The 22,405-nt window shown below is 41.2% G+C and overlaps 1 protein-coding gene across 4 annotated transcripts in view; it reads right to left on the minus strand.

Moving 5' to 3' along the window:
• oxr1a (oxidation resistance 1a) overlaps positions 1–22,405 on the minus strand; it is a 184,129-nt gene that overhangs the window by 59,001 nt on the left and 102,723 nt on the right. For all 4 annotated transcript variants that reach the window (XM_062398529.1, XM_062398531.1, XM_062398528.1 and 1 more), the window contains one exon: positions 3,530–3,612. In XM_062398529.1, the coding sequence (XP_062254513.1) occupies positions 3,530–3,612 (83 nt within the window). The remainder of the gene's footprint in view (positions 1–3,529; positions 3,613–22,405) is intronic.

The following is a 22,405-nucleotide window of genomic DNA, read 5'->3' on the forward strand; positions in this document are numbered from 1 at the left end:
TGTCCTTCAAAATGTTTACCCATATCAATGCTGCTAAAACCTTTATTCTGATGATGTCTACCCCTGAACTTGACATCTATTGCATTTCTGTCCGTCCTGGGAGAGGGATCCCTCACATGTCTCTCTGAGGTCTCTACGTATTTTTACCCTGTTAAAAGGGTTTTTAGTAGTTTGTCCTTACTCTTGTTGAGGGTTAAGGACAGAAGATGTCACACCCTATTAAAGCCCTATGAGACAAATTGCTATTTGTGAATATGGGATATACAATTTTTTATTTTAGCATCTATATTGTATGTAAAGCACTTTGAACTGCATTTCTCGTATGAAAGCATCTTTACAATTAATACTTTTTTTTGTATTAATAATGATAATCATAATTCCAGTCCATCATAATGTAGATTTTATCATTGGCAATGGGAGATTGGAAAGAAAATGAGTAAACTGAGGCACACAGAGCTGGGTTATGCCGAGGTCTGACTGCCTGCTGAGAAATGTACTATGTGTCACTGGAAACATAACTAAAGTGGATACCACCAATGTAATCCAGAGTTCTGCCTGCATGTCGTGGATGGGGATAAACTTCAAAACACACAGATGCAGCTTGATTTCTCAAATTGCTGCCGATCATCCGTTCAACTTTGACAGACGGGTCCATGCTGAAGTGTTTCTGAGAGAGTAGGGAAAGGAGAATGCCATCCAGGCAAGGAGGGGCTGATTCAATGATTTGCCTGTGCACAACTCAAACAAATGAGTCAGAGACTTGTTATGCTTGCACAATTCAAAATGTAAGTGTTAAAATCTCAGTTCATTATGAAACTTTAGCAGGATAAATTTGACTGTAGAGGGGTGCTACAGTTGAGGTAAATGATGAGAAGTACTGATTTTACGGTTGCAGGTAGGTCATAAGCTGTAGCTAATTAACATTCATTTCAAGAATATGTTGATAGCAGACCGCAAGTCATCTTGTTTGTTCTCTGAGAGCTGCTGTCTACACTCAACCACAAACTGTTAGCATAATAATTTGGTATTTGCAGTGGCCCAATATTGAAAGTCTGGGAACAGGATTTGGTGCCGAATAAAAGCCTAAATAAAGACATCTCTAGTTTCACCTAAGAATAAACCGCCTAAACTTTAACTTCTCTTTACATGTGAGTGCTGATGATCCTGATTATCCATAAAGCCATGTTTTACAGAGCAGTTACTTTAACTTGGAGAGTGCAATATTATCAGAGGCAATTTAAAGTAAGGCCAAACCTAAAGAAGTATTACCCAAAACATAAATACAGCAATCTGTAAGTCGGGAAACCCTGCAGGACTTTGGAATTCAAGTAAAAATGTAACTAGCAGACCACTTAAAGCACCATGTCCCAGGTGTGATAATGCTGTATGTGGAGAAACATGTTTGTATCTCACTACTTTATTTCCTTTGACTTTGACTGGCTGCCCTCTCTCGCAGACTGTGGGAAGACTGAGCCAATCCACCCACTGTACGGCTCACCTCTGTGCCGCTCTCTGCCTGTCTCAGTCTGCGTCTTTCTGTCTTCTCATCTATCTCTGTTGTTCCCAGAGACTTCAAACACTTTTTTAATTGGATGCAGTTCAGCCAAAAGCTGGACTTGGCTGAATGGACTGGCGTTATCAGTCTCTAGGCAGATGGGTTGTAGCTGCTAAGGTTATTTCTCAATGCAAAGAAAGGGCAAATAGACAGAGGCCTGTGTGTGAGGTAGAGGGGTGAGAGGTTGGGGAGGAGGAAGACGGAGACGGACGGATATGTTATTGATAAGGAAGCATAAGAGGAAACTCTCCTTTTGCTGTGGGCACCAGGCAATAGATTATAAACTTATCTGCTGGAGAGCGAAATAGGGAAACAACACTGGCTGCCCGCTGCACCCCCCCAGCCAGGAGATGAGTTTATGCTTCTCAATCACTGGGACCATGTTGGCCACATGACCCTCGGAGTGTAGAGGGAGCTTGGCCATACTGCCTTAGATATTACTGCTGGCCCAAAGCCTCCTCGCTTATTGATGTTGCAGCATGTCATGCTACAGGACAAAATCATTGGCAGTACTTGATTCATCCATAACACTTTTAGCCATCTAAAAGGGGGTAATAAGGACTGAGAGTGATTGCTAACAAGGACAGAATTGCTGTGTGATTGAGACATAACCCCCCCCCCCCCAACACACACAAACTAAATGCTAAATATATCCCTATTTTTCTTTACAAAATAGCATTTCATTCCATCTTGCAAACTCTTTGGGGCCACTTCTGCCCATATCAGGGCCATGACACAGTGCTTTGGCTCTAACAAATATCCTCTTGTAACAGTTTATGTTGTTAAAGCAACGGAGAAGTAAACAACGGCCTTGTCAGTCAGCAGGTCTAGGATGACTGACAGGTTTGGGAGGTGGTGGATAGGGAGGTAGTGCCGGTGTTGCTGAGGTGTTGGAGATGGGGGAAGGGAGCCAATCACAGCGAAACCTACAGTAGCTTCTGGAGCCGGAGGCAACAGACAGAGAGAGCCAATGGAAAGGTAACTGTCAGAGAGAAGGGAAATGAAAAGAGGAGATGGAAGGAGAGACTGGAATGTCAGAGAGAGACCATTTACCTTTCCTTCCCTCCCTCCCTTCCACCTATCCTTACTCCCTTCATCTCCTCTCTCCCCGGCAGAAAGGCAGACATTCGGAGCTGAGCCACAGCAATCCCACTACTCATTGTTGCCAAGGAGAGAGTGAGAGAGAAAGAGAGAGAGAGAGAGGGGTAAGGAAAGGCAAGGCAGTCTGATTGCAGCTGGATTTGAGGGTCATTTGAAGAACACAACCAGGCAGAGCAGAGACAGGCTCCATTTTCAGTTCACACCAGGGAACCAGAGCCCTCTTCTTGCTCTCTCCCTCTCGCACAACCTCCCTCTCCTTCTCCTAAATAATAGCTAAATCAGTAGAAATGACAACGTTGTTGGAAGGTCATTCGCAACACAGCGAGCTCTGTGGAGGAATGCTCTTCGATGCATGGCACGTAGAACGAGTGGAAAAACAAATACATGTCCTGTCAGCGCTCCTGCCCGTCTGTCCTCTCCGCGTCCAGCTGGAGGAAAGGTATTGAGCCACTAACATTCATGCCTCCTTCCTATATATCAAAATGCAAAATGGAGCTGAGTGTTAAGCCTCTGCACAGGGGAATCTTAAGCAGAGGATGCATTGTTTCCATAAGCTTTCCGAGCTCCACTGCACATCTGTGTATGCAGACACATAAACACACATCTTAATGCAAACAGTTGAGAATTAGCTACACTTGTTACATGCTGCCCCCCTCACTAACAAGCTACCAAACATCGTCAGACACAGTGCCTTTACAACACACAAACACAACTGCTACAGCTAGAATATTACTGGAGCAGGTCAGAGCTACAGAAAGCACCAGCAGTCGCACACAGACAAAACACAGAAGCAGCAGCGGCAGAGTAGAAGAGCATTAAAAACATCGAACAACATTAACGCAGAAATAGCAGAGTTGCTTGTTTGTTACTCACAGAATATTCAATGGTTCCTTTGGGTCTCTGGAAAGACATGCGCCTCCCATCCTTCTTCTCTGGGGTCTTCTTCTGCCCGGTATCTGTAAGCAAGCGAGGCAAGGTACGCATTACATTCATGTTCCCCTCTCCCCAGCTAGTCACAAGCTGCCGTTTCCCAGCCCCGTGGGTAGACAGCTCATTCGTCAACAGTGAGCAAGCCAGCCAGCCAGCAATGTGAGCTGTGAGCGCTGGACCACTTGCTCTCTCTCTCTCTCTCTCTCTCTCTCCTTCTCGCTCTGCATCTACTCGCTTGCTCTCGCTCTCTCTCTATCACACTGTCCTTCCCTGCTCACTCGTTCTCTCCTGTCTTCCTCCTAGCCCACTGTCCAGCACAATGACAGCCGCTGAAAGTGCTTCACCTTGCCTTCCTCCCCCTGTCGCATCTCAAAGCAGACAGAAACAAAGCTGACCTCCATCAGGGCACCGCTGCTCTGGATACAAGCACAAGAGGAGAAGAGGAAGATGGATTTGGTGGGAAAGCAGGGTGTGCTAAAACTGGAGATTCAAGAAGAGGGAAAGTGGGGGCTGAGCTGGAGCGGGGGGATGAAGGAAAAGGGAGGGTTCAGAGCTATGTGTTGGTTGGGTAATGAGGGTATGTTGCACAGGGAAGTGACAGCTGAGGATAGGGTGGGGGCGTAAACTGGCGATAATTGCAGTAGCTCCAGTTGTTTTGAGATACTTTTAAGGGTTTACAGCAGTTTTTCTACTATCTGAAATTATCTGGAAGGTTTAGGAGCAGGCACAAAGCAAGATTGATGACTGCAGGAATTAAAGCAAAAGAGGGAGAATAAATAAGGCCACAGTTTAGGTCTTAGTCTTAGACTAGGAACATGAGGTAGAGGAGATGGAGAAAAGAGGAAGGCACGGGAGAAGATCGGAGCTTGGTGAGCATGGTTGAAGGCATGGTGATGAAGGAATGGTGATTGCAATATAGAAGCGAGCATATGAAAGTGGTATAGGATAGGATGGGAGAAAAAATAAATGGGTAGGAGACTCTAGGGACTGGAGAAGGACTACAAAAAGGGCTGACATTGGTATTCGACGGCGGAATAAAAATAGGGAGCATAGGCACAAGGGCTTGAAAAATAACTAAGCCTTTGTGATTGGAGGTAGAGAGTGTGAGAGCCAATAAAGCATCTTATTGGTGAAGGTTCTGGTTTTGAATTTGGGTGGAAGATTCAAGTTGGACATGAACTGACCCTGTTTGCAATGATGCCGCCTTTCTTTAAGTGTTTCACATGACCAACAAGTCCCTTTATCGTTGTCTTTCTCATCAGGTACCACAGATAGGTCATACACCTGCGTCGCTATTTCTGGGACTTGGCAGTGTTTGGTAAAAAGTGCGTAAATCTGAGCTGTGTCAGGTGTAAATATCAGCCTCGTAGAGATGAAACTGTGGATTACATTTATGAAATGCAGAGTTAGGTTTGGTAATACATGCTCGTGCTACTGATAGTATTGACAGTAGTATTGTGTTTAATTTTGCTCACCATATTAGGATTTAATCGAAGTTTTAAGACTGCACTGATGTTGGTTAATGTTTGGGCTCTTCTCCGTTTAATATAAAGAAAGGGCTTCTTGGTACCTCCTATCACAGGTTGCATATGTCCATAAGCTGTGAGCATTCAAACCAAAGACTGACTTCTCTTTTCCTTCTCAGATTCAAGGTTGGTTGATGGTTTTAAAGTAGGGCTGGGGCGACACTTGATTTATGATCTACTATCATAGGTTCTCAATAGTCTGACCTTGGTCGGGACCGGACCCAGAAACTCCGATATAAGCGCTCCGATATAAGCTGTCCATTTACCGCTTCAGGACTTCTATAATAGGTGACTCTGGTTTGATCACACTCCAACACAGTAGGTGGTAATGCCCCTTAATTAACGTTGGTGCCGGCCGCGGAAGAAGAGCGTCTCTGATCCAGCATGCACAGCCCACGTGATCACAACAACGACAACGTGTGTGCCTGCAGCAAGGTGTGGTGATGTCGGCTGTGTGGAAGTATTTTACCGTAAACTCGGACAAAGACGTTGCAGCTAAATGCAACATTTGTCAGGCGCAAGTGTCCTGTGGAGGGACAGAACCGGGAAGGTTCAATACAAGCAACCTCATCGCACATTTGAAAAAACACCACAAAAAAGAACATGAGGATTTTTGGCTCGCTTCAGCAACCCACGCTGGCCGAAAGCTTTGCAAGACGTGACAAACTACCACGGGACAGCAAAAAGGCAATGGCCATAACAGAAAAGATAGCCCAATTTATTGTGCTTGATGACCAGCCCCTGTCGGTGGTGAGTAATGTCGGGTTTAAACGCTTAATGGAGCACCTCGAACCTCGCTACATTATTCCTAGCCGCCACTACATTGTAGACAAAACTATACCCCGGATGCACGAAGAGGGTAAAAAGTGTATTGCCGCACACGTGGAGAAGGCAAATGCTATAAGCTTCACCACCGACATCTGGAGCTCAGACCATCGTCCACTGTCTCTGTTGAGCCTGACTGCGCACTGGGTGGACACTGACTTCACACTGCAGAGAGCAGTGTTACATGCACGTGAATTCAGGGGATCGCACACAGCTGATGCAATCATGCACGCCATGGAGGAGATGCTGCATAACTGGAAGATTGAGAAAAATAAGGTCCATGTCGTTTTAAGAGACAATGCTGCTAACATGAAAAAGGCAATGAATCAGCTAGGTGTGTCAAGCTTAGGATGTTTTGCTCACACTCTTCAGCTTGTAGTCCATGAAGGGGTCTTGTCACAGCGAGCTGTAAGTGATGCACTAGCCAACGGGAGAAAAATAGTGGGCCACTTCAAACATTCCCCCAAGGCTTATTCAAGCCTTGAAGACCTGCAAATAGAGCTGAATGTCACACCAAAACGTCTCCAGCAGGATGTCCAGACACGATGGAGCAGTACGAAGTACATGATTGACAGCCTCATTCATCAAAACGGCCACTGCATGCCTACTCATCTGAAGACCTCAAAGGTTCTGACCCCCTTTGAAGAGCTAACAACTCTAGTCAGTGCCGCCTCTGCTACCACAGCCGATGTCATCCCCTCTGTCCATGCACTGGTACGGTTTCTCAGTAAGGAGAGTGAAGATGATCACGGGATCCTAACTATGAAAGCCACCCTTCTGGATGCAGTCCACAGACGTTTCAGGCATGTGGAATCCGAGCCCCTCTACACCGTGGCAACACTGCTGGATCCACGTTATAAAGACAAGTAAGGGAATTTATGTTAAATTCTTACATTTATTTAGCCTAATCTGATGTATATGAGAAAAACTGTACTGTTTACAGTGAGTTGGTTGTAGCCTATGTGACTGTTGTGACTGCATAAAATAAGATTACAGGTTACAGATTAGAATCATTGTTTACATTATCATGACTGTTTCTTTCTGTGAGCACAAATGTGTGTGGACTGGATTTGAAAAGCTCTAAAATATACATGTTACATTATTTTATATATTTTATATTTATGCCAGGTACTTCACAAACCCGGAAAACCTGGGACATGCAAAAGCAGTGTTAAAGGCAGCGGTATGTAAGGTAGAAGAAGAGCTGAAGACCACGCCTCCACCTGATGTGAATGGGCCAGTGAACAAGACTCCACGGATGGCGGGTGCAAGCAGCAGCCTTGGCAGCATCTTTGACGAAATACTGGAGGAGAGCAGCACAGCAGCAGGTCCGTCTGACCAGATCACCACAGGGGCAATCTGTGAAATGGAGAGCTACTTCTGTGAGGCTCCGATTGAACGGAAGAGCAACCCTTTACACTACTAAAGCCTAAACCAAGCTCGACTCCCCACCATGGCAGCAACAGCAGCTAAATTCCTCTGTGCTCCCTGCACGAGTGTGGAGAGTGAAAGGCTCTTCAGCACAGCGTCAATTATCATTGGGGAGCACAGGAGCAGGCTGACAGCACAGCATGCTGAAATGCTTATCTTCTTAAAAAAAAATCTCCACATTATGCTCGGACTGCAGAAAGTGGAGAAGGAGGAGGAGGAGTAGTAAGGGTAGTCAGCACTGACTGATTATTATTTGTTTTATGTTCTTGTTATTAGAGTGATATGTTTATTGTGTTTACACTCTATTCTTCAGTGAAGACTAAGAGTAATTACTACATTGTTTTGGGCACAGTCAGTTGGTGAAACTGGAGCTGTGTGAACTCTTAACTTAGAGCAGTTGGACAGTGGACAATATTGTGTTGTTTTTGTTGTTTTTGTTGTTTTTGTCCCTGCCCACAGTTGTTTCCAACATATGCTGACAGTAGAAAAATAACTGAAGTGAACTTGAATTGTTTGCACTTTAAAATTTAATTTATTCTATTCAATTGTATAATGATGTTGGTAACCAGTGGTTATTTTGCACTTTAAATATAACATTTAGTTTTTATTGGATTTGTTGAGGTAATACTCTTATGTTGAAGGTTAAAATTTATGTAACCAATTGGTTAATAATAAATGGGTCAGTTTTTCCTATACCTACTGTTGCTGACTATTGTTTTCTGTTATATCACTACAACATCAGTAACAGTAACATCACTTTATCAAGCCTTTTTTAACATTCCACACAACAAAATAAGGAATAAATATATGTATGATTTGTGCCTATATCGTATCGTATTGATATCGGTATCGGCCAATACTCAAGGCTACAATATCGGTATCGTATCGGAAGTGAAAAAGTTGTATACGGACATTGAATTTACATGGTGTTCACAAAGTTACTTGAATTTACTTTGGTTTTCATTTATTTGGTTGTTGGACAGCTTCATTTAGATTGAGATATTCCTTTAACTTTAATGGAACAAGCTCTTCCAGTAATTATTTTGGAGAGAAATAGGACAGTAAAAGCAGTGGACTATTTTTGGTTGTGGAAAAATGCCTTGCAGTGCAGATTTGTTTGTATTTAAGAAGCAATTATTAAATAAATATAAATGAAACAAGTTTTTAATTTTATTTTTGATGAATTTATTATCAGAGTAATTCAAAAATAATTGCTAGATTAATCAAAAAAGTAAATGTTAGATTAACCCCAAAAAAGTATCGTTGGATTAATCGAAAAAAAATAATCAATAGCATCAGCAACATCAGCAGTTTAGCATCGCGGATGTAAATGGCAGTATGCATTCCCATTTGCCTCAATACAGCCCTGACCTCAGCACACCATCACAAAGCTGTTAACATGTCTGCAGACTATTAGCTCATTTTGAAAGCTGAAATAATATCCTTTAACAATGATTACATTTTATCTGATTAGTTGTGGTTTCACATTGTAGTTTCAGGAGCACACTTAAGACTTTTGTAGGACACACGTAAGTCCTGTGGTTATCACCTACACATACCTATACTTTGATGGTTTGTAGATGGGCGTGAGTTTGATGGAAGTAAGTTGTAAATTCCACTACTGTTTTATTAAAAAAGTGCATAGAAAAACAGTAAATTATACATTTCACTTTGTTGATTTTGTTGCCACTGTAATATCAATATGGTATTACTACCTGTGCTTCTTTTCCTTTACTGTTGTTTAATGCTGACTCAACTTCCTGCAATTGGTGCAGGAGTCTGAACAATGAACCAACAGTCATCTCCAGAGAACTTGTCTTTCATTCAATAGCACCTTGGATAGGAGTTAAGTTGAGCAGAAACTGTGAGTGTAAAATATTACTTAGGAAGGATTATTATATTTTCAGTGGAATAATACAAATTGGAGCTGTTGACCGTGAATGACTGAGTTAAATTCATTGAGAGGCAACACGTTATCAGCGTGATTCCATGCTTCCCTGTTATTCAATATTATCCACCGTCTATGTTTGACTGCAGGTCATGCGAGAGCAGCAGACAACATGTAACCTGAGTCAGTAATCAAACAGCAGAGGTGCCAATCTACTTTGTGCGCTGCAGGATGGCACAGACGATGAGCCATGTATGTCTAGGCTTCGAAGCCGCTTGACAACTGACAACTGACAATAAATACTTTCAGATTCTGATTCTAAACTGGGGCAAGCTGAGCACAGCGAGGGTAAACACAAGATCAGGCTGAAGTGCCTCAGACTTCCAAACAATACAGAACGAGTTGCAGCGAGACTCAAAGACAGACAGAGAAAGTGAGGGAGAATAACAGACATACATTAGCAGCTGCAAATGTGTTCGCACATGGTGAGCCAGTGATTGGTCTAAAATTAAACCTCACCATTGATGGTGGCACAAGAAATGGGTATTTTATTCACACTGCAGACACACACTGAAACACATCACTGGGGCCGTATTCAATAAAAGGAGGCTACAGTTTCATCCCACTCCACAGGAAACCTGGAAAAGTCTACAAATTGCAGCCTTTGTTGTTTGCTTCATGTCGTCCATCTGCCTTCAGTAATATTCTAGACCTATGATTTTCAGTTTTTGGTGAAAATACAGAACAGTCAATTTAAATTAGTTCCTGTTCAGAAGGAAAGTATTTGCTTTTCTACCACAGCAGTTGGATAGGACACATTGAGACAGCATGATATAATATACTGAAAATGACAGACTTGAGCTCTTGGTGCAGAGGCTGCAGTTGATAGGTCAGAGGAAATGGGCCTGTGGCCAGTGCAAATCTAGATAAAGTCAATGCACTTATCTCTGCTGAACAGCAGAGTGGAGAAATTTCTAATAGAGGTGACCTTAGGTCGCTAGTTATCTAATTTGTTGTTTAACCAAGTAAAACAACAGTTACCACAGCGTAAGCAATTTTACTGTTGTCATAAAGAACATTTACTTGGCTCATTAATGGGCTGAATATCACTGGGTCGACTGTACAAGGAGCTGTACAACTAGCTCAGATGCTGAAAGGAGCTGCTTTGTGTCAGAAAAAACAAGGCTGCCTCTCATCAATCTTGGATGTAAACAGCCACAAGAAGTCATGTCTACACGAGTCATGAAAAAGTGCAGTCCCGGGCGGCTGCCCGGTTCGCCCGTGCCCAAAACCGCCACTGTAGACTGGACATCAGCAACACACTTACGCCGGGTTCACACCAGAATTAATGGCAGAAGTGCGTTCTATGTTCTGCAATCACCTCAGGGCCTATGTCAGTGTCTCATTACTACACAAAGCTGCAGAGGTGCACAGCAGGTATCTTTGTCACCACAAATTGAAGAGTTTATGCTTTAATGTGGGGGGGGGGGGGGGGCCTTTGTGACACTGTTATCAACCCCAAACTGAGTGACACATTTTTAAGATTAAGATTAAGATAGATTTATATTTCATTTATTTTTATTTGTCCCAAACACATGCACAGGCACACTCATGCAGGTAGGGAAATTTAACCTCAGCTTTTAACCCATCTGGTGAAGGACACACAGAGCAGTGAGCAGCCATGTACGGCGCATGGGGAACAAATGTAGGGGGAGTAAGGTGCCTTGCTCAGGGGCACTAGACAGGGTAGGGAGAATCCTCTAGGATTTTTGGACAGATCAATCCAGGTTCGTCTTTTTCTTATTTCTCCTCGGAGTCGAACCAGAGACGAACCAGAGACGAACCAGAGACCTTTTTCGGCCCATAGTCCAGCCACTAGTCCACCGCCTCTCCGTGAAGCTCCTAAAGAGAAACTTTTTTCTTTACTAAAATAATAAAAAAGAAAAGAAAATTTAGACTGACAAATATTTCATATATCAGGTTATCACGAGAGCCTAAATGATTTTTTATTTGCCTGTTAATATCAGCCGATATGACCCTATCGCATACATATTGCATTTACATTTGCTGAAATCACTTCTATTTATTTTACACAACAAAAATGCAACTTTTTACTCCATAACATCACAATCGTCCCCTGTACTCCCTAAAACCTTCATGTTGTTTAGTTATGCTCTAAAGATCTCTACCAAGTACCTATGAAATGGTTGCTAATTACCAAACTTCAATCAAAGATCTCCGTCATGGCTGTCATCATTGTGTGATTAAACTAAGCAGGAAAAATAGACAATTAAAACGTCTGCATTGAAGCAAGCAGCAACAACCATATGCAAATTTTAAAGGGTTTTATACAATTTTAATTGATTGGAACAATTCGATCCTTGACCAGTGCTACATACAAATGCTGTACATGGTATCTGACTTTAAAAAACATGCTGTGTTCTGTACCAGTGCATCTGTTGAGTATGATTCATGGCCTCTAAATATACAGTGTTGTCCCTCTTCGCTTTGTACACAGCCATGACAAAACTGAGGCAGGCAGGGAATAGGAGAGTTAACAACTGTCTGGCTATCATTCCCTCCCGGTCTGATAGAATACACAAGCAGCCAATTTCCCTGTGCTCCGTTGTTTTCCCTGCCTACAGGCTATATGCAGCCCTCCCCGGATGTTATTTTTAGAAAAAAAACCTTAACAGTTGGGGAGGCAGCCACTCTGCACCACAGCCACACTGAACAGGTGCTGTACAGGACCAGCTCGAGAGCCGGAGAGTCTGTTTGTGAGGGAGGGAGGACAGAGGCAGTGTCTTGGCAGTTTGTGGTGCACAGAGAATGGACACAATAGCTGAATAACCTGGGAAATATAATGCAACAAGCCTGCAACACCCCCCAGCCATTGTGTTTAGGGTGTTTTTGTTTGAGTGTTTGACTTGAATGATCTATGCTCATTTTCTATGAGATTGACATCATCCTGTGATTTTCAGTGCCAAATAATAAGCTGAAATATTGATTATTCAATCAATTTTTCAATCAATACCATTGATTACTGTGTACATGCTGTATCAGACCATTTGAGGCAATACTAAATATCAATGAACCCATGCTTCATGGCACTTGGATTCGGATATGTTGCTTCAATGTGATGAAGAATTTTTATTTTTCCAGGTGTTTAAAAAACAAACAATCCTTTCCAGCAATTTTCCTAATGAGTTTAAGAAGATTTACATCAGCAGAATATAACGAGATAAACAAATACTTAAAATCCAAAAGGTTTTTTTATCAGCAGTTTCCAATCTTAATTATCAGTGTAGGTCTGTCAAATAACCAAACTAAAAGTTGAGGCTGTCACAACAGCACTTTGAGGTTAAAGTTAAAAGTGAATACACAATGCTGATAATGATCAGGTGCTATGTTCACCATCTTAGTTTAGCACATTAACATGCTTACATCTGTCAATAAGTGTAAATCACATCACATTTGAGGCTGCTGGGCATGTGGTTTTACTTGTATGTTTCATAAAACAAAGTATCTAATAAATTTGACCTGATGGTGGTGCTGGATCAAAAATAAATCCGGGGATAACCAAAGTTAATAAGATCCTGGGGGTGGAAAAGAAAAAATCTCATTGCAATCCATCAGAGTGGTGGGATTTTGAAGTTTGGACCACAGTGGCAGAAAGGCAGAACAGACTTACTGTGGAGACAGTGCCGGCCCTAATGCTTCTTGGACTTTTTAATGTGTGAACAGGCTGTGTCTCTCCATCTCATATTCACATAAACTGAATCCATTTGGCTTCTAAATGTGGTTCAGACACAATATGCAGTAAGTAAGAAGACACTGAGAAGAAATCTGCAAAATTTTAAAGGCCAGAAAACAAAGTCATCAAAATGAGATGTTAGTTGGCCACTTTTTCTACACATACTTATACCAGTGTGTACTACCCAAAACAACATGTTAGCTTTACATACTTAACGTCCCTCTTCCATAATGAGGCTGCTCAGTTATAATACAAATAATTAAGGGCATTAAATAAGCTCAACATATGTTGGCATTGATGGGACTGGTCGACGTCAGCAGCCCTCTGGCACAGTTTAACATTTATTTCCTCCTGTTAATGGGTGTTTTTTGTAGTTTTTCCTTACTCTTGTTGGGGGTTTAAGACAGAGGATGTCACACCTTGTAAAGCCCTGTAAGACATATTGTGATTTGTGAATATGGGTTATACAAATAACATTTGATTGATTGAGTTTGGGACAGAAACCTCAAGGTCACATTATCAAAACAAGCTTGCTAGCTAGTTTTAACAGAAATCCAATGAGAGTGGCAGGTAAAGAGATAATAGGCCTGTTTCACAAAACAATATTGCTTTGCCATCTGATTTTCTGGCTCGTGTGCAATGTGTTGGGACAATAGAAGCTCACTTGTGGCGACATCCTCTGATTGGATACAATTTAGGATTCAATTCAATTAAATTTGTGTAACACCAAATCACAACAAACGTTGTCTCAAGGCACTTAACATTGTGAAGTTAAGATCTTTAAATTATAGAGAAACCCAACAGTTGCCACAATGAGCAAACACTTGGATAAGGAGGCGTAAGGTTCAGAACATGGGTTTCGAAAGCAACAGATATCTTGGCTCATTTGTTATTGATTCAAATCATGCAGCTACACTTGTATACATATTTACCTGCGTAAAGTTTATATAATAGGGAAAATAAATACTGAGAATGCTTTTAACTTGATATGTCAACACTGACAAGACCACAGTGCTGGGATAAGAGCAATAGATAGAGAGCTGTTACCGACTTGAATTAAAGTCTGTGAGAGGAGACTCTATGCATTGAAATGCTTACTCAAACAAAACAGGAGTGAAAAGTGCTGACTATATCACACAGTGACAAACTCTGGCTCTAAAGCTAAGCTGCTGGTGTTGTTATCTTAACACCAAGTTGTGAGGAGGACATGACAGTTTTATGGCAGCGAAGAGGAACAGAACGTTTTATGACCTCCTTTCACATGTGCAAAATAGAAGTTATTTGATGTGTATTATGAGAAAAGTTAATTGTCCTCATGCGATCATTTGACACAAGGACAGAGTAAATGTGATAGAGAGCTGGGAGGCTAACTTCAGGGGACGGTCATGATGATGTCACAGCCTGTGTGTGGTTGCATTTGAGAAACTCAGCTGTTACATAATGTTAAGCTCCAGACGGAAACACAGACAGACACATTCCAAGTTGAACTGTTAATGACAGCACAGCAGGCGCATGGATCATCTTGTTTAATGCTGTGATATGAAACACAAAGAATGTACTTTTTTATTTTACTGCTGAATCATTGCAGCTGCAATAGGCAAACACAGGCTGCACCAGTCTTAAAAGACTAGATCATATTCACTATAGTAAGGAATATTTTTTTCTATATACTGTTGAATACTTTAAAGTTAATTTATTATGCTCATTTCCAGCTCTATGTTTTATTCTGGGACTCTGCTAGAGCAGCTTTGCATGATTCATAGTAAAAAATACTATTTATGTCACACTGCCTGGCACTCAGCCCCCTATTTAAGTCTGACTTAAACAGGTAATATTAGCTCTGGCCTCCTTAATATCCTGCGCGCAACTCCCGTTCCGCGCTACCTGTAACAAAGGGACTAAAACCCGCTTCGTACCTCATTCTGCTCGGCAAGGGGTGTTAAACGAGGATAAACCGTCTGTAAGATAGGGAAACCGTACAGCTGGCGTCCTGTCATTTCCTGCTGTTACTGTCATGAAGACGCAGCTGTACGGCAGGTGTTTATGTCTAAGGCACGGACCGGAGCGAGAGATTTGGTGTGTCTATTAAATCTGTCTGCTCTGTGAGAGCTACAGGCATTTACGCAAGGTGAGTCGCTATGCTTAAAAAGACAAAAAATGTCTAACTTAAATAACATTATGCATACTTTGAACATAAAGAACAAAATAAACAATATATTATGTGTTTGACTGTTCAGTACTGTTCACATTCATTACATTTAAAAAGCAGACAAAAGTAACTTAAGTTACTTTCCCTAGTAACTAATTACTTTTGATACACAGTAACTGGTGAAGTAATTCAATTACCTTAAAAGAAGTAACTAGTAACTGTAACTAATTACTGATTTTCAGTTACTTGAATGGGGGTGTTCCTGCTCAGGCCCGGCGCCTCCATAGCGCTGCACGACCACCCGGACATGAACGGGAACCTACGGAGTTGCTGATCTGCAAGCTGCCCTTCCAGCGCATCCAGCTGGCCCGCCGCATCCGCGGACACAGAGCTTAAACTGCTGCTGCTCCACTGACTATAACAAGGCCGCATTCCAACACTTATAAAATACAATTCAATGTGGAAGTAATCCATGTATTCAGAATACGTTAATCAAATAAGTTAATGTAACGGACTAGTTACAAAAAATCGCAATTAGATTATTTCCCCAAATCGTTCAGCCCTACACCTGAGGTTTGTCTCACAAGGATAACTCTTAAATACATTTACCTTATTATTTGAAACTTTCACCACATTTAATAGGGATATTTGACACATTATATATACAGTAAACAAGGCAAAGCTTGAAAGGTCCCTTTTAAATTCCCCAAACCTGTAGGAAAGTAATTACACTTATGGATCCTATGGATATTTCAAGCTGCAGAAAGATAAAAGCAATGCTTCACACCAACAACAGCTAATGTAAACGATCTTAGTTAATACCACTGAAAAATAACAAAGGAGGCAAAGAAGTTCAACAGCACTGTAAAAAGAAACAGGCGATTATTGCTGTGTAGCTCAACTGTAGTGCTAGTAGAGGCTGCAGTCTTTCCATTGTAATGAATATACCATACATGGGTCTAGTGGAGCTGTCAACTTAAACACAGAGAACACAGTGTGACAGGCAACAGCCCTTTGCCACCACTCTCAGTACCACTCAGCTCTATATTACACAGCCCCCAGCCGCCAGCCTCCACGGACCAGCCTATACACTACTCTGCATTATGGGAAACTTTGATGAACTGCAGATTTTTGTGTGCATGTCTGTTGTAGAACAGGAGGCTCTGGATCTGCCCTCTCCTCTTATTAACTCTCGCACCATGTCGGCTAATCTCCCTACGGTAATGTAGCTGGTAAAATGGCTTATGATCTTCTCACTGTGACACATTCAAAAGATGGACACCAATATGTCCTGAGGGATGTTATTGTTAATACACACTCATTCAATTAATATTCTGACAGCATGTACATGACGGTTTCCATAGTGATAAACTTGGTGAAGATTTAACCCTCTGAACCCCAAGCAGCTTCAGGGCAATTTATGCTACCATAGGCGCTTTCAACTATTTAAATGTTTTCAAATCCAATCTGTACACTGCTCAGTACATCAACACTACAAACACATTTCACCTGCAGAGGCACATGTGGCATGGCTCTTACACAAATTTTGAGTTGGAACACAATAATGTGATGAAATATACTCCAAAGTTCTCGCATGGTTACTTATTGCAGCCGGATTATCACTGATTTGGTGGCTTTTGAGTTGCACTGAGAAGTGTAATTTATTATTATTATTATTATTATTACTATTATTATAAATAGTCTGAATTTTGTAAATGGTTTATTGTTGGAAAGTTTAAATGAAAAACTTTTATGTTTAATGAAAACATAGGTCATGGATGATAAGTTTCAAGGGCTGTCTGAGAGCTGAAATTTGACATTTTTTTCAGTTGTTACAGTTTCAGGCTTAAAACATATACCTTTTAAACACGCAGACAGGTTTTTGGTTCATACGGATGAAGAGAGAGAGAAAAGGTAGTTGATCAAAATAAAAGTGACAAACCTGTTTGCATTACACAGTGGGCATATTAGCTTGAGCTAATGGTGGCACTTAATAATAAGTGAGGATATCATAATGCCTCCTGTGGGTAAACTGATGATCTGTATTGAATTTCATGGCAATCTCTCCAAAAAAAAGCATTCATTTATAAAAAAAAAAAAAAAAAAAAAAAAAAAATCTCAACCTAATGGTTGCACAAGAGGAAAAGTCAGAGCTTTAAATAAATTCATAGCAATGATAGCCCCATATGCCTCCAGTGTGGCAAAAAACAAGGTTCATTTTAGGATTGTTTTTTTAATCAATAGAAAAACCTGGTGGTCATACGAGTGACGGTGTCAAAATATTTCACTTGATACTTTTCACTATCTTGTATATTTGTAAATTAGTTCAGGTTAATGAATTTTGACAACCGTTGGTTGCAGCCTGACACAATTCTAGAGCTACACGCAGACACTGGCCACGCTGTGATGAATCATCCTTCATCTCAGTAACAAGCAGTGAAATATCTGATCCACAGTTCATGCAGCTGGAAACAGGAGGTCCTGCCTGAGCCCCAGACCTCCCGTCCTCCTCCCTTCTACTGTCACATGCGTTCAGACTCCAGGGCTCACTGATCACACTGTGATTCATCAGACCTCTGGCGTTAGGGTTATTGCACTTTGAGCAATATTTATTTCAAAGTCACAGTTGGGAGAAGGAGGGAGTATTTTGTGTGTGCGTGTGTGTGTGTGCGTGTGTGTGTGTGTGTGTGTGTGTGTGTGTGTGTGTGTGTGTTTGTTTGTTTGTGCAGGTGGGAAAGTGTTTGTTGTAGCGGGGTAAAATGGGGATGATGAATGGTATGGCCGAAGTCTAACTCTGCACTGGCTGGATCAATAGCGTTGACACACATAATGTATGCTTGCAGTTGCTTCAATCACAACTCTGTGATTCACCTTACTATGACAGTAATGCAACGCTGTGACTCAACTCATGTGTAGTGGTCTGCAGAGGGGCATTAATGACCATTCTCCATTCATTACAATGACGTAATAACCAAGAATTAATTAAATAACCTCTGATCTCTGTGAAGACTGAACTGATGTCTTGTTAGAGAGCAGATGGTAGAAAATGGGAGAAGGTTTGCATTAGCATACCTTTAGTCATAAGTTATCTACCTTTATGGTACGATAGAGCATCTTTATTGGTTTACGTCACCTTTTGGAGCCCTGGCACACTGCATCTCGGCAGCAACACTACCCCCTCAGGTTACAGCTCCAATCAATAGCAGGAGAAGTGATGAGCTCAGCTATGAGAAACAAAAACTCTGCATTATCAGACCTTCTTATTGAGCCAAAAGCAAAGGGTATGGTTCAGGGAGCCGATTAGAACAGGCTTTAGTGTGGTACAGGCCAAACCCAGGTACAGGTTGTACACAGTATGCATTCAAATCAGGCAACATACTCAATCAAGTTCATTGTATACTATTAAATTTATAAGTTTACTCACATTAGTCACCACTAGAGTGATATGTCTCTTATAGCGGATTGTATTAGCTAACTTAAAATAAAACACAGCAGATATAACAGTATTTCTAAGATGGAATAAGCTAGATAGTGGTCCTGGTGATGCTAAGTAGATTTTCTTTGGCAAGCTAGCTCTTTGTGCTAAGCTAACTTAGCAGTGGGCTGTTGCCTCATATTTAGCATACACATGATACCAGTAATAAACTATTACTTTAAGCTGGACTTCTATAATATATTAACTAGAATGGCACTCAATAGAGTGCATATATCCGCCAGGGCCCAACAGACCCCTTGTGAACGCACTTCATATTCCGTAGATGTTAATCTCAGATAAATACATACATATATATATCATAATATATCAAATATGTCAGATTTTTTTATGTAATGGCCCATGTATTATTTTCTGAAAAATAACAATAATATCAAAAAACGCATTAGTTAAAGAAAATTGCTGATCCACACCATGATCTGGTGGATAATTCAAGTTTATTTGCACCAAACTTGAATGGGTTTCCCCTGACCCATACTGCATTATTCAAAGTTTTGATGCAGTCGTTTTTGCATAATCTTCACTAGAAACATACAAACTAACAAAAAATAAACACCTTGGTGGAGGTAAGAATGAGACATGGGTTAAATTGGAATGAGGTACTTCTAATTGTGAACTGTAAAATTGTTACTTTTACATATGTAAAAGATTTGAAAATCGTTCACCTTTACTGGATTTAAAAAAGGCGATCTGTAACAGGGGTAATATAAAATCTTCTACAAAGTGCAGCTCCTGTCTGCCCACAGTCTGTAATGGAAAAACAGGAGCAGAGGCTGGATCACCTTAATTTCCATGAAGCCAGACAGGTCTGCTGAGATCAAGAGGGAGAAGGGATGGAAGCGCATCCATCTACATGACTAACAATCACACATGTAGGATGAGATTGGACAACATGATGAATTGTCTTCCTCCCTTGCACAGAAACAAAACTCATCTTACAACAGTTTTTGAGCAAAGTGTTAATCCAGTTCAACACAGCAAGCTCCTCAGTAAAGGAGGTCAAGAAGAATAACGCCTCAGAAATGTGAAATTGTCCTCATTGTTGCCCTTTCCCATATAGAGCATGGCTCAAAGAAGAAGGTGAGCAACGCATTTTAAACCCCAGTTCAAAACAAACAAAACTTTGTCAAACATTCACAGATGTTCAAAGATGAAGGATGATCATTGACCTCATTTTTCTCCTCTGCCATCCTTCCAACTGCCCAGAACGAAATTCTGATGCTACTTATTCTTTTCCAGTTACAAATGGATCGTCGGAGATGTAAGAATTGTGAGTCTTGCAGGACTGACTAAGGCAGCATAATATTCCTACACATGGTCTAATCTGACCTCAAACCTGCAGCCTCACACAGACCAATGTATCGTCAAAGCTGCGTCCAAATGCGTGTATCAGTTAGATATTTCCCCGGGACTGTAAAAAAGTTGATGTAAAAGTTTGCCTTTTAAATTAGTTTATTTCAAGTTGTACTGGGACGCCCTAGTAGCCTGACGGTAATACCACCTAAATACAACATCCAGTAACCCAGTGGCCCCCTAATGGGAGCAACCAAAAGCAGAAGTAGGAGGAAAAGGAGAAGAGACCGATAAAAACTGGGAGCTATTAATGTTATTTTCTGATAGAAGAAGGGTGATGGAAACAGGAAACACGGTCTTCAACACTGGTCAGTTAAATCTATACATTATGACAATTTTCCAATGTATTTAGGGCTTCTTCAAACACTTCTTAAAATATTGAAATTTTCAGTTCAGTTAAATAGTCAAGATGTTGCAATGCCTCTTTTCCATTTTAAATTGTGTTCTAATGTACACAATATATTTGAATACTCACATGATCAACAGTACTGAAAAAAATAATTTTTTAACCAAATTTTAACCAAGCTGCTAATGCTAAACAACTGTTACCGTCATATTTGTGGAGTCACACCAAAAGATAAGCATGACTCATCAGAATTGGCTATTTTTTGGACAGGCAGTCTTTTGAGTTACTCACTTTAGCGGTACAATCTTTTGTAGAAGTAAACCGTGATCACTGGTACTAATGCCAAATACAAAGTTGAGATCTTTGAAATTGCGTAGCTAGATTTGATTTTCTGTTACATTTCACCAAGAGAAATCCTCCGACCCCGAGTAAGTGAATAAACGTTGGCTTGCGATGTCTCTCATCAGCAAGAAGCACTATGAAAGGGAAGCAGTAAACCTTAACTCAAAGCTTCAAAGCATCCCTTTAGACAATTTTAGCTGACGTCACATCCACACAGTGGTTTAAACTGTCTGATCTTTTCAAATGAGGAAGAAATCATCACTTAAGATGCAGAGTCTTTGGGAATAGGAGAAGGATGTTTGCAGAGGCCGGGTTTTCTTTTCAACTGGAGTGATGAAGATGCTAAAGATCCAGTTGAGTCAATCAGAGCAGCTCTTAATTACCTTCCAATAAATGTCAATTGTGCTCATCATCTGGCCTCTTTCAAACATCTACTGTAGAAATATCTCAGAACACGTCACCAGGAGGTACAGTATAACACGGTTTCATTTTGGGTCTTTCTCTGTGTTGTTTAACATGTCATCTTTCCTACACAGCTCTCCTCTATCATTATTCAGACATTCAATTATTGCTACTGAGCTGAGCCCCCGAGTGTGTGTTTTCATCTAGGTTTGATTTTACCTCTCAACTGACCTCCTTTCTTGTTTTCCAAGCAGGAACCTGTTATAGGGACACCCTGCTACTATGTTGTTGACAAAGTCCTTGAAGAAAGACATGGTTTCGGTAAGGTAATTGATTCTGTTGCTGACCGAAACACAGTTCATGTGGACAGAAGATCCTTGAAAAGGCAGCGAGCAGTCATGAGTTCAGACCCTGAACACTCTGTTTGAGCCAAGGAGGTGCTCACTGCGTTGTCCAGTGTTCCCACTGGGACTCCCGCCACTTACGGCCCCTTGGCGGAGCCATAACAGATCGTCCTAATGGCATGCAGGACGAGAGACTTGCTCATACAAGCTGCTCAAGGACTTCCTGGAAATAGGTGATTAAAATCACCTATTACAGTGAGCACCTGGAGACTGCAACGTCTGAATCATGCTGGTAATTGCAGGAGAGTCACTGTCAGCCTTTGGGGCAATAGGGATGGTGACAAATAATTGAGGACCCTGGGGACAGAAAGAACCTGAGAGTTCAATGTCAGGAGGACAACGCTGCTCTTGCACCGAGGCCCTGGTGATTCAATGGTTATTAAAAGAAGATTATTTGGGCACAATTGGTTGTGTTTTTAATAGTGCTGTCAGTAAAACGACGTAAACCCATTCTAACGACGTCAATTGTTTTCTCGCGAGATTAACGCAGAGCTGCCAACTCTCACGCCTTCGCCGTGTGACACACGCTTTTGTTTGCTTTCACACGCACTCACACCACACATCCAATTTCTCACACCAACAAAAAAAACATTTCTTTGAAAATAAAAAATATGACTTAATATAATTTAAGTTTCGTTGACGAGACTAGACGAAAATGTTGGTGGTTGACTAAGTCACAATAATTTTTTTAAATATCATCGTATCAGGCCGTGATGAAGTACCAGGAGCGAGCGAGTGTGTGTGTGGGTTTGTGTGTGTGCTCCCAGATTATAAACTATATTAATTGATATAATAATCACCTTTTTGGCTGATTTAGCTATAAACCATACAAACCATGCAACAACTGATACACTATCATTTAGATTTCCCAATTCAAAGAAAGTTGGAAATCAGTGTCTGAGAGCA

This window comes from Platichthys flesus, chromosome 11, assembly GCF_949316205.1.
Source record: "Platichthys flesus chromosome 11, fPlaFle2.1, whole genome shotgun sequence".
NCBI lineage: Eukaryota > Metazoa > Chordata > Actinopteri > Pleuronectiformes > Pleuronectidae > Platichthys > Platichthys flesus.